Consider the following 12,907-nt stretch of genomic DNA (forward strand, 5'->3'; position numbering starts at 1 on the left):
AGGCAAATCCTGTGCAAAACTCTTCATGGGTTAGTTACAGGAAGAGTGCTTGGAAGGTCTTGTGTATAAACCTTCTTTTCAGAACTCAGGGTTCCAATTTGAGCCAGAGTAAAAGTATGATTAAGCAAGGCTATCACAACAATCAAAGCAACTGTTCATAAACTTAAATTTTCCCTATCAGGAGTCAGGATTCATACTGGCCTTTGAGCTTTGATATACTTCAACAACAGTGTGACTCACATTACATGGAGTGGACTGTGCCATCAACATTATTCCCATATGCATTGGAAGTCCGCCCAGAACAGATTATATAACACTATTGGTCTGAATTTTCTGTGGCCAGGAGAACCTCCTGAGAATACGTTCCTCATTAATTAGTAGAAACCACCAATTCCAGCAGCTAACTGCATTTTATTCATATCCCTCAACAAACTAATGTCAGATTGCTGACATTTAAAATGACTATTTACTCACCTTAAGTTCAAGATAAAGGGCAACACTTTGAATCCCTTTTCTCTCCAATCAAACATGCAATTACATGCCAATTTGGCTTCTTTTGTTTCTCGTTTTAAGTTCACATCAATAGCTAGCTGCTTCAGTGTGACTTATTCTGGATTAATCAATTGGACTGTTTCTTGATTTGAAAAAGTTGAACGCCTTTTACTATTATCGTCCTGTTACATTCTGCACAATGTTTCCCCACATTGATTAGCTGGGGGACCGTCTCTCAAATCATTCTAAAATGGAATGCTTGTAATCTTCACACTCATTTCTTCCACATGAGGCAGATGCCAGTTATGCCATTTCAGGAAGTACTTTGTAAACTTCAATAATCAACAGCAACTTCTTAATGTTGTCATTTAAATGTAGCATATTACAAGTAGTATTACTGCAGCGGTTGCTACATCAGCCTCAGTTCAACAAATCACAGGGAAAGAATCCTGCGGCTGTCATTTTGGAGGTCAGTCATCTGCGTTCCAGAGCATCTCTAAAAATATCTATCCTGAGAAATGACAAACATTTTTACAAACATGTTACGACATAGCACTAGACCAGACAAGGCCTTGACACAACCAGTTACCAAAATATTCTGGATTAGTGGTGCTGGAAGAGTACAGCAGTTCAGGCAGCATCTGAGGAGCAGTAAAATCGACGTTTCTGGAAAAGGAGATAGGCAGGTAGGACAAGTCCGGACAAGTCATGGGGACAGTGCTGAGCTGGAAGTTTGGAACTAGGGTGAGGTGGGGTGGGGGGAAATGAGGAAACTGGTGAAGTCACATTGATGGGGTTGAAGTGTTCCGAGGCAGAAGATGAGGCGTTCTTCCTCCAGGCATCTGGGTGGTGAGGGAGCGGCAGTGAAGGAGGCCCATGACCTCCATGCCCTCGGCAGAGTGGGAGGGGGAGTTGAATTGTTGGGCCACAGGCGGTGATTGGTGCAGGTGTCCCGGAGATGTTCCCTAAAGCGCTCTGCTAGGAGGCGCCCAGTCTCCCCAATGTAGAGGAGACCGCATCGGGAGCAACGGATACAATAAATGTTATTAGTGGATGTGCAAGTAAAACTTTGATGGATGTGGAAGGCTCCTTTAGGGCCTTGGATGGAGGTGAGGGAGGAGGTATGGGCACAGGTTTTGCAATTCCTGCGGTGGCATGGGAAGGTGCCAGGATGGGAGGGTGGGTTGTAGGGGGGCGTGGACCTGACCAGGTAGTCACGGAGGGAACAGACTTTGCGGAAGGCAGAAAGGGGTGGGAAGAGAAATATATCCCTGGTGGTGGGGTCTGTTTGGAGGTGGTGGAAATGTCAGAGGATGATTTGGTTTATGCGAAGGTGAGCACCAGGGGCGTTCTGTCCTTGTTACGGTTGTAGGGGTGGGGGTCTGAGGACGGAGGTGCAGGATGTGGACGAGATGCGTTGGAGGGCATCTTTAACCACGTGGGAAGGGAAATTGCGGTCTCTAAAGAAGGAGGCCATCTGGTGTGACCGGTGGTGGAAATGGTCCTCCTGGGAGCAGATACGGCGGAGGCGGAGGAATTGGGAATACGGGATGGCATTTTTGCAAGAGGTGGGGTGGGAAGAGGTGTAATCCAGGTAGCTGTGGGAGTCAGTGGGTTTGTAAAAAATGTCAGGGTCAAGTCAGTCATCATTAATGGAGATGGAGAGGTCCAGGAAGGGGAGGGAGGTGTCAGAGATGGTCCAGGTAAATTTAAAGGTCGGGTGGAATGTGTTGGTGAATTTCATTCCTCAGGATAGATTTCCTAGAGAAAACTTTAAAGGAGGATAGATATTTTCAAAATAATCTGCTCAGTCATACTATTACACATTTCTGGAGCACGAGATTTGAACTGGCCCTCCTGGCTCAGAGGTTGGAACACTACCACTGTGCCAAATGATCCTCATTCAAGATATTTTTATCAAGCTGCTCAGAAGTGTTACAATATACAACTAGAACAGGTGTACTTGAACCTGGATCTCTTAGCTCAGAGGTAAGGACACTACTACTATGCCATAAGACCCTGTTCCTCAGGATAATGCCCTAGGTCCAACCATGTACATTTACTTCAATGACTTTACTCCATTATTTCTCCAAAAGAGAGATGCAAACAATGTTCTGCACCATTCAAAGCTCCTTAGTTACTGTCCAAATGTAGTAAGATATGGGCAACATTCAGGTTTGGACTGAAATAACAAGCATCATTTGTGCAATATTAAACGATAGGCACTGACCATCTTCAGCAAGAGAAAAATCTAACCAATGCCCCAAGACTTTCCAAGCTTTACCATCAGTGACATTCCTCACCCCGCGCAACCTCCCCCCCTCCCCATCAACAACCTGGGTGATTACCAGGTGACCAGAAGCTGACTAGACTAGCCATATAAACATAGAGGGATCTACAACAGCAGATCAGAGCCTAGGAATCCTGCAATGCGCAAGTCATCTCTGGAATCCTTAAAGTCTAATCACTATCCACTTGCGTGGACACCAACACAAAAACACAGTGCACCACCTGCAATGTGAACACACAAAACACACAAAAAACAGTGCACTACCTGCAATGTGCATTGCAGAAATTGACCAAGGATCCTTAGGCTGAACCTTTCAAACTCTCAAACATTTCGATAGTCAAGGGCAGATGTGAGCACCACCACTGGCAAGTTCCTCTCCAAGACACTGACCATCATGACTTGAAAATATATTGCCATTGCTTCACTGGGTCAAAACTCCTACAGCTACCTCCATTACAGCATTGTGGGTGTACTTGCACTAAGTAGTCTGCAACAGTTCAAGGAGGCAGCTAACCACCACCCTAAATGCAATTAGTGTTGGGCAATAAATGCTGGCCCAGTCAGTCATATCCACATCCTAAGTGAATAAAATTCTGCCACTTTTATGACTTGAGATAATCTAGCTACAGTTTAAAGTAACAAGAATGCGATACTCAGCAAATATTAAATTTGCCTTTAATTGGCCTCAGATTTAAAAGTTGTATTCAACACTCCCAGAGCAGGTACAATCACCCAACTTCGCCTAGACAGATGACTGTATCAGGCAAATAGTATTTCTAATTTCCTGAATTGCACCAAGACGGAGTAATCAAAGGAAGAGGGATTTCAATTAACAAGTTTATTGGGTAAACCTAACTGGTACTAGTGTTGTGAAGGATGGATTTTTGCAAAGTACAGGAGATTGATTTTAAATCTACTACCATGCAATGAAAAGGTGCTAAATAATAATCTTGCTGTAAATGAGCCAATGGTCACAATATGATGGAATTTTACATTAAATTTGAAAGAGACGCAGTTCAAATCAGAAACTAGGATCATAAATTTAATCAAAGGACCTACAAGCCTATAAAAAAAAGGACCAAACCGGTTATAGTGGATTGGGAAGCTGTGTTAAAAGTTATGACAGTAGGTGGTTCTTTAAAACGTTACCTTTTTGCCTAATAAACAGCTTACAATAAAATTTAAGGCAAAAAAGAAAATGTTCCAGCCATATTTTACAGAGAATTATATTAGATCAAAGGAAGAGGCTCAAACTTGCCATAACAAAATAGTAAACCTGAGGATTGGGAGAATTTCAGAATCTTGCAAAAAAGTCACGAGTAAGATTAAGGAAGGGAAAACATAGCAGTTGGTCATTGGACAGAAAACAGTAGGAATAAATGGCTCGTTTTCAGGTTAACAGGGTGTCACTAAAGGTACTATGGTAAGGACCAATGCTTGGGCACCAGTTATTTAAAATCTAAATTTATGACTCATAGGGCTTGAAAAGTAATATTTCCAAATTTACAGCTGGCATAACACAAAGTGGGAATGTGAATTAAAAGGAGGGTGCAAAGATGCTCCAAGGGGATTTGGAAAGACAATCAATGGCCAAAAATCTGGCAGATGGAATACAACATGGAGAAATGTTGGAGGCTTTGCATTTCTGTTTTTCTTCCCAAATGCAAGTGTTTTTGAAATGGAAAAGGGCTGGAAGTATGCGCGGCAAAGTGGCTCAGTGGTTAGCACTACTGCCTCACAGCACTAAAGACCTGGGTTCAATTCCCACCTCAGGCAACTGTCTGTGTGGAGTTTGCACATTCTCCCAGTGTCTGTGGGTTTCCTCCGGGTGCTGCGGTTTCCTCCCACAGTCCAAAAAGATGTGCAGGTCAGGTGAATTGGCCATGCTAAATTGCCCGTAGTGTTAGGTGAAGGGATAAAATGTAGGGGAATGGGTCTGGGTGGTTTGTTCTTCGGAAGGTCGGTGTGGACTTGTTGGGCTGAAGGGACTGTTTCTACACTAAGTAATCTAATCTAATCAAAGTATTGAATTTCAAAGCGACTAGGGTGCCTGTGTTCACGGGTTATTGAAAGTAAATATGTGGGTATGGGCAACTGCGAAAGCAAATTGTATGCTGGACTTTTTAAAAATAAGATAATGAGCATCAAGGAGTAAAGGTATGTTATTACAATCAAAGAGCCCTTTATTAGTGTACAATTTTGGTTTCCTTACACAAGGAGAGATATACTTGCCAAAGGGAACACGACAAACTTCACTGCTTTAGAAGTTCTCGGATTAAAACCAAGAACTGATCTTCTGACACATACCAGGGAGAGTCTTTTTTAAAAAAAAGAATTTGCAGTGTGATTGAACATGATACTAATTACTATTATAGACATGCCAAATTATACTGTGCTAAATTTCATAATAAACCATGAGTTGCAGTGTGATAGAAACATATAATACTTCAATTTCTCATATTTTAGTTACAATTGGCTTTGACACAAAAGGGATTTTCATGCAATTACTGCAGTGCAACTATATTCAAGTATCTTGTGTAAGAGGCAAAGACTCAATTAAAAATGTAATCCCCGTGCTGAATTTTTGTGGAATCCTAAGCATTCCCAATTTTGTTTTCCACCTTGCTCCTGGGACTCTCTTCTGAATTTAATGCTCTGCTAATAAATCTTTTCTGCATTATTCACTTCCAATCATTGACCTTGCCATCTAACAGGTCTCCTTACTTCAAATATCTCAACAGCTAGCAAGGTAATTTTCAACCATTTACTTGTAATCACCTCAACACCCACATCCTTCAAATCAATTTATTTTGCATAAATCCAAAACCAAAATCTGTTCCACTAACTGTTTACATCATAACTTACAACAGTTCCAAATTCCCAAGTTTTTGGCATACCATTTCCCATAATACTTTGCAGCAGCTAATTTGCTCGGTCCCTCTAGAATCCACGCCCATCACGCACGCACTTCAATCTTAGTTACTTCAGATGAATGTTGCCATATTTCTTTAAATTCAAATGGTACAGAGTTGAATGTAACTGATGCAACACCAACGTAGACATTCATCACAGCACTTGATGTGACCCAGCATGCTTAAGTGGCTTCACTCTTGTACCAAAGCAATTCAGTACACCAGAGTAGCTTAAATGCCAAAATGATTTCTGGCCCATTTCCACAGCCAAACAGCCCATTAAATTTCTTTCAACTACTACACATTAATGAAGTGAGAAGCTCATGAATTTCATCATGGTTGATAACATCTGAGAAGATCCTCTATTGTTCTCCTCCCAACCACTTGCCTATGATATCTGCTTTCTGCACCTTGGCCTCAATAGCTGAAAGGTGCTGACCTATTTATCATTCTGACCTTCGTGCTAACTGAAGATGCAAACTGTTTCGTCTCCTCAGCCACTACCTGTCTCCCACTTTATTAAATGGCTATAACTCTTTCCTCAAAAAGACAATGCTGTTTGCCTGTGCAAATAACCTTACCATCGCAAATTACCTTTGTGCCCATCTTTACTACAGCTCTTAGTTTACATTTCTTCAATGATACTTTTCATCTTTGCATAGAAGCCCCAACCAAAAATCAAACAGAATTCCCAGTTATTCAGACAGCATGCTTTCCTCTCTGGAGCCTATGACATGATTAAAAAATAATATTAGTCTTATTAATAATAATCTTCCTCCTCCATTTATCCTCCATTGTCCAGCTTGTGGGACTTGTCACTCAGGTTCCTTTCTCATCTGGTTGCAAGGGAAGCAATATAAGCAATTATTTCTCTTCCTGCTCTCAGCGATACCGTTGAATCCTTCAGAGGATTCGGTGTTTCCTTCTCTTCCTCATCTACATGCATTGTATGATGACTTGGGGTCAGCTCTCACATGCAAAGTGTACCAAATTCCATTTCCTGCTTCAACATACTGTGTGCAATTCTGGTCTCCTTGCACATCAGGGAAAATTACACCACAAGACAAAGTCAGGTTAAGACCTTCAAACAGTACCACTCTTTCATTAATGTTGCTGCACTCCCCAATCACACTGAAATTAATATATGGCACAGCCTGTAATTACTTAGAGCAGTTTCTGACCAAATATTTTATCCACCACAATTTCACCTCTAACTTCTCTCTTGACTGCGTTGCCTGGACTCATTTTTAACTTAAAATCACATGTGCCACTCTCAGAGATTACACATTCAATTGTTATCCTGCGCAGCCATCACTCTTCTCTTCATCTCAAATGCTACTAATGCTATCCATAACCACAAAGAAACATATGGCTTAGGAACAGAAGCACATCATTATTTCCAATCACTTGTCCTCACTAATCTATATTGTTTGCAATAGCATCCTAAAACACCAACTTAAAATAATCTAATGGCTTAAATTGCAACATCGAACTCTAAATATTAACTGTTTCTCTATGCACAGATGCTGCCAGACATTGTGTCATAAAGTCGTAGAGATGTACAGCATGGAAACAGACCCTTCAGTCCGACCAGTCCATGCTGACCAGATATCCCAACCCAATCTAGTACCACCTGCCAGCACCTGGGCCATATGCCTCCAAACCCTTCCTAGTCATATATCCATCCAAATGCCTTTTAAATGTTGCAATTGTACCAGCCTCCACCACTTCCTCTGGCAGCTCATTCCATACACGTACCACCCTCTGTTTTGAAAAAGTTGACCCGTAGGTCTCTTTTATATCTTTCCTCTCTCACCCTAAACCTATGCCCTCTAGTTCTGGAATCCCCGACCCCACTGAAAAGACTTTGTCTATTTATCCTATCCATGCCCCTCAATTTTGTAAACCTCTATAAAAGATCACCCCTCAGCCTCAGATAGTCCAGCATGTTCAGCCTCTCCCTATAGTTCAAATCCTCCAACACTGGCAACATCCTTGTAAACCTTTTCTGAACCCTTTCAGGTTTTTCCAATAGGAAGGAGACCAGAATTGCACACAGTATTCCAACAGTGACCTAACCAATGTCCTGTACAGCCACAACATGACCTCCCAACTCCTGTACTCCATACTGACAATAAAAGAAAGCATACCAAATGCCTTCACTATGCTATCTACCTGCGACTCCACTTTCAAGGAGCATGAACCTGCACTCCAAGGTCTCTTTGTTCAGCAACACTCCCTAGGACTTTGCCATTAAGTGGATAAGTCTTGTTAAGACTTGCTTTCCCAAAATGCAGCACCTCACATTTATCTGAATTAAACTCCATCTGCCACTTCTCAGCCCACTGGCCCACCTGTCCACTACACCTCCAATTTTGGTGTCATCTGTAGTGGACAGCGATGAGGGATGTCGTTCTCCAGCACTTCCGGTTTTTATTTCAGATCTCTGGCATCACAGTATTTTGCATTTATTGGCTTAAATACCTTTAGTACCATCAACCAAATCACTCAAATCACCTCACCCTGAAACTTTCCAATCTTTGGATGTTAGTATTGTGCATGCTTTTGGCCGCAAGACATTGGAGTAGAAGGCCACTCAACTCAGTTCAAATTTATTCCATGGCTGATCAAATAATTCTCAACTCCACTTTCCTGCCAAATCCCCATAACCCTCAATTAAAAAATCTCTCTCAACCTTGAATATACTTAACGACAAAAAAGGAATGCGATGCTGGAAATCTGAAACAAAAACAAAAATAGCTGCAGTGCTGCCATGTCCTTCTGCTTTGAAAGACTACAACGCCCCCTCTCAAATCCTACCACCACCTCCCCCACAGCCCCAATTAGTGTACAGCCCTCTCTATCGACCTAGTTATTCAGTTCATCAGGACACTTGCCACAGCACAGTTCAAGTGAAGCCTATTTCACTGAAACTATTTCTTCCTCATCCCAGTAATGGTGCCAGTGCCCCACGAACCGAAACTCATTCCACCCACAAAAATTTCTGAACCATGCATTTAACTCCTTGATGCTATTTACACTATGCCAGTGGCTCAGGTAGTAATCCCAAGCATACCACCTTGGAGGCTCTGCTCTCCAATTTACCTAACTGATCAAATTCTTTCAGCAAATCTCCTTACTAGTCCTATGTTGCAGATCGTACACGATCTGTGTGTACAAACATTTATGGCCACACCTAGATCCTTCCCCATCTGCTCCAAGTTCCTCTCCAGCCCTGAAGAGATAGGCTCTAATTTTAGGAGCCTTACTGTTCTGGACAGTCATAGTCAACATGAAACATCAGCCATTTTGCTCTCCACAGATGCTGGCAGATATGCTAAAGATTTTTGAGCACTTTGTTTCTATTTTAGGTTCAGTATGTGCAATATTTTGCTTCTATATTAGCAACCATGCCTTCCGTGGTCTTGTGTTTTATGGAAAGCCTGTATATCAGCTTCTTTACCCTTGAAAACCCAGAACTTGGCGAAGATTTTGGTCATACTGCTAACATAAGGACATGGGAAATAAGAGGATGGACTTTCGGCCCCAAGGCTGCTCAAATTCAATAAGATAGTTGAAATTCTACATCAGCTGTTTTTCAACCTTTCTTCTATTACCACAGTGCCAAAAAATCTTCTATTTGAACACACTCATCCATAGCCCACTGAAATTAATAATTTAAAAAATCCATTGCACTCAGTGAAGGAATTTCTCATATTGGTCCTAAATGGCTAACCGTTTATTTTAAAGAGTATGGTACCAGGTTTTAGTGGCTCCAGCCAGAGAAACTTATCAGCATCGACCATGATTTAGCCCTCTTTAGAATTTCATGTTTCAGTGGGATCAACTGTTTTCTAAACACCACTGAAAATGACAACCTATTTTGATTTGACACAAATTTCTCTTATGCTTTCGTAAAAGGCAGAGGTATTTCTTCTTTATCAAAAACATTCGATATAAATGCATTTTGTTTTCTCAAACCATTACCTTTAGTTTTTGATGCTGGAGATGGAGGCTGTTCTGTAAAGACATCTAATGTTGGAGATTCTGGTAATTCACAATCTCTGTCCACTGTATCTCCGAGGCTCATAATATCAGAGTCCTCTGAGCTGTGCCTTGTATTTGCATTGTCTATACACGAAGTAACAGGAGGTGACAAATGTGAAACAGTGTTCTCAATTTGTTGCTCCTGTTGTTGAGGCACTGCTGGTAATTGTGGTAATGACTGTAGATCTGGTTGTATTGGTGTCTGTTGCTGGTGTGTTTGGTGAAACTGTCTTGATGTCTTGGTTCGCCTGTTTGTCTGGCTCTGGGGTGGATTTGCCTCAGAAACGATGCCATTAGCTTTTGTAGCAGATGTACTAGGTACTGTTGGAGTAGATGTTCTTCCAGTGCTATTGGAGTTATTTGAAAAACTGTTTTTTAGTTTAGGATTTTCAAATTCTAAAGAGTTTCTGTTACTGTGCAACTGTGATGCAGCAGGGATCTGCTTGTGGTTGGCTACACTGGGTCTTGAAGAACCACCTCCTCCAAATACTCCTCTTGAAGAAGAATTGTGATTTGAATCTGATCCAAGTGCATTTAAACTGAAGACAACAAAAAAATTAAGAACTTAGGACTGTTTCACTTATCCAAAATCTAATTGAGCACAAAAAGAATACTCAGTATTTTGTTGGTGCATTAGAATAGAAGTATTAAAAGAATTAGACATACAAGTAGAATTTACTGTAAAATACTACTGTCAAGATCATGCAACTATTACTATGGAACCAATTACATACAAGATTACAAATACTTTACAAGTGTTTATGAAGAGATTTTAATACCACAAAATGGGCTTGTACTATGGATACAAAACAAAATATGCAATTTTCATTGTATTGAAGGTATGAGCATGAAAAAGAAAAAAGAAAACCATCAACCGCTGGAGAGGCATGGCTAAGAAATGTTGGTACAAAATGTATAAAAACAATAACATTTGCTTGTCTAGTGGCCAAAACAACATAGGCATGTTCTCTCATCAGCCCACCATCTCCTACTGGAGCAGGATAAATACTGCACAAGTTTGAAACTTCAAGGTGCATAAAGAAGTTCAAGGAGGAGGGAACAGTACTTGATCCCTTTAAGCTTGAAGAAAAAAACTATGGTATCAAGTACTGAGGTTGAGGCCAAGCACTGGTTTTTAAAAAAAACATCCAAGTTCCCAATCTTAGGATTTGTTCAAATATGTAATGGTTAGATTTACAGGCTACACTTGAAGGGAGTTAAATTCAAAACTAGTCTGATTAAATATTACTCTAATAAATAATCAACAAAACTACATGCAGGGTTTTGTAGAAAGAAAGTTGAAGTAAATGGCATGCTTACTTTGTACGCAAACTAGATTCATTATTCAGAGTGTACTTTAGGATATAATATAGGAGACATATAGCAAAATTAGCATGCTTAAGAGAAAATAATGAATTTGCACCCATGCTTCCCAACCTTTATCTCTGGGGTTATTCTCACCTTATATCTGCGTTGTAGATTAATTGACAGAGATTGCCATGATTAAATGGGCTGCAAGGTGGCTCAGTGGATAGCACTGCTGCCTCACAGCACCAGGGTCCCAGGTTTGATTCCAGCCTCTGGCGACTGTCTGTGTAGAGTTTGCATATTCTCCCAGTGTCTGTGTGGGTTTTCTCGGGTGCTCAGGTTTCCTCCCACAGTCCAAAGATGTGCAGGTCAGGGGAATTGGCCATGCTAAATTGCCCATAGTGCTAGGTACATTAGTCTGAGGGAAATGGGTCAGGGTGGGTTACTCTTCGGAGGGTCGGTGTGAACTGGATGGGCCAAACTGCCTGTTTCCGCACTGTAGGGAATCTAATCTAAACAACAATTTCATTATTGTTGTATTATGTGACTACCAAGAATTGTCTAGCAATTCTGATGTTTCTATGTTCTGGGATAATCTGGCTCTTGGAGGATGAAGTAGTCTAAAAAGGTTCCACAATGATGATTTTGGCAGTCTGATTATTTTAACATGTATGCCACCAATGAAATTATATTATGACACTTTGCTGATCTGACAGAAAATTCTAATTAATCACCACAAATCAAAGACGATATAATGTTGTTCGTGGCATATCACCCCTAATGATATCATAGCAATTCTTACATTCAAAAAAAATCAACAAAAAGCCAAGTAGTATAAAATGGAGGAAGGGGGTACAATATTACATCTAATAAGCTGCAATTAGATCAATACAAGTAATATATTCCAAAAACTCCAATGAGAAACAGATTCAAGCAAGACTATTATATACTTACTTTCCATCTGATGAAATACCAACAATTCTCCTGAGATCGAATGTCCTTCCCATGTCAAAGGGAGGATTGGACCCCTCCAAAGACAGACGCCTTTTGAAGGGTCCCCATATTCCTTGAGCTTCTAAGTAAGCTGTTCCAATCACCAAAAGGAACAAAACACTGGAAAAAGAATGGAATTATTACAAACCAAATAAATCAAACACATTGCAAACTAACTCCCTTTTCAATACACTTTTAGCAGATCTTTAAACTTTAGATAATCTTGTGTTTTTTCCAAACTGAGGATTGCTCTATGCTGATTAGAAAGAAGTCATTTTAGCACCTATTATAATTTTCAGAGTTCACACTCATGTTTTAGATGTTCATTAACCAACATTAGAATTAGAATTCCTACAGTGTGGAAACAGGCCCTTTGGCCCAACAAGTCCACACTACCCTACCCAGACCCATTACCCTACATTTATCCCTGACCAATGCACTTAAGCCTGCACATCCCTGAACACTATGGGACAATTTAGCTTGGCCAGTTCACCTAACCTGCACATCTTTGGATTGTGGGAGGAAAACAGAGCACCCAGAGGAAACCCATGCAGACACTGGGAGAATATGCAAACTCCTTACAGATAGTCGCCCAAGGCTGGAATCGAACCAGGGTCCCTGGCACTGAGGCCGCAGTGCTAACCACTGAATGATAAAGCTTCCAATTTCGAGGGGACACAAACAGACTACTTAGAATCTTGACATCTTCAACATGACAAAACAGATAAAGATCATTCAAGATATAGGGCGGCACGGTGGATCAGTGGTTAGCACTGCTGCCTCACAGCACCAGGGTCCTAGGTTTGATTCCAGTCTGTGTGGAGTTCACATTCTCCCAGTGTCTGCATTGGTTTCCTCTGGGTGC

At 41.0% G+C, this 12,907-nt stretch overlaps 1 protein-coding gene across 2 annotated transcripts in view; it reads right to left on the reverse strand.

The window, feature by feature from the left end:
* The window catches only part of tmem131 (transmembrane protein 131), a 201,590-nt gene that overhangs the window by 23,120 nt on the left and 165,563 nt on the right, over positions 1 to 12,907 (reverse strand). For both annotated transcript variants that reach the window (XM_043692263.1, XM_043692264.1), the window contains 2 exons: positions 12,004 to 12,162; positions 9,682 to 10,280 (listed from right to left, as the gene is read on the reverse strand). In XM_043692263.1, coding sequence (XP_043548198.1) covers positions 9,682 to 10,280; positions 12,004 to 12,162 — 758 coding nt within the window. The remainder of the gene's footprint in view (positions 1 to 9,681; positions 10,281 to 12,003; positions 12,163 to 12,907) is intronic.

The sequence above is a fragment of the Chiloscyllium plagiosum genome, chromosome 6 (assembly GCF_004010195.1).
Source record: "Chiloscyllium plagiosum isolate BGI_BamShark_2017 chromosome 6, ASM401019v2, whole genome shotgun sequence".
Taxonomy (NCBI): domain Eukaryota; kingdom Metazoa; phylum Chordata; class Chondrichthyes; order Orectolobiformes; family Hemiscylliidae; genus Chiloscyllium; species Chiloscyllium plagiosum.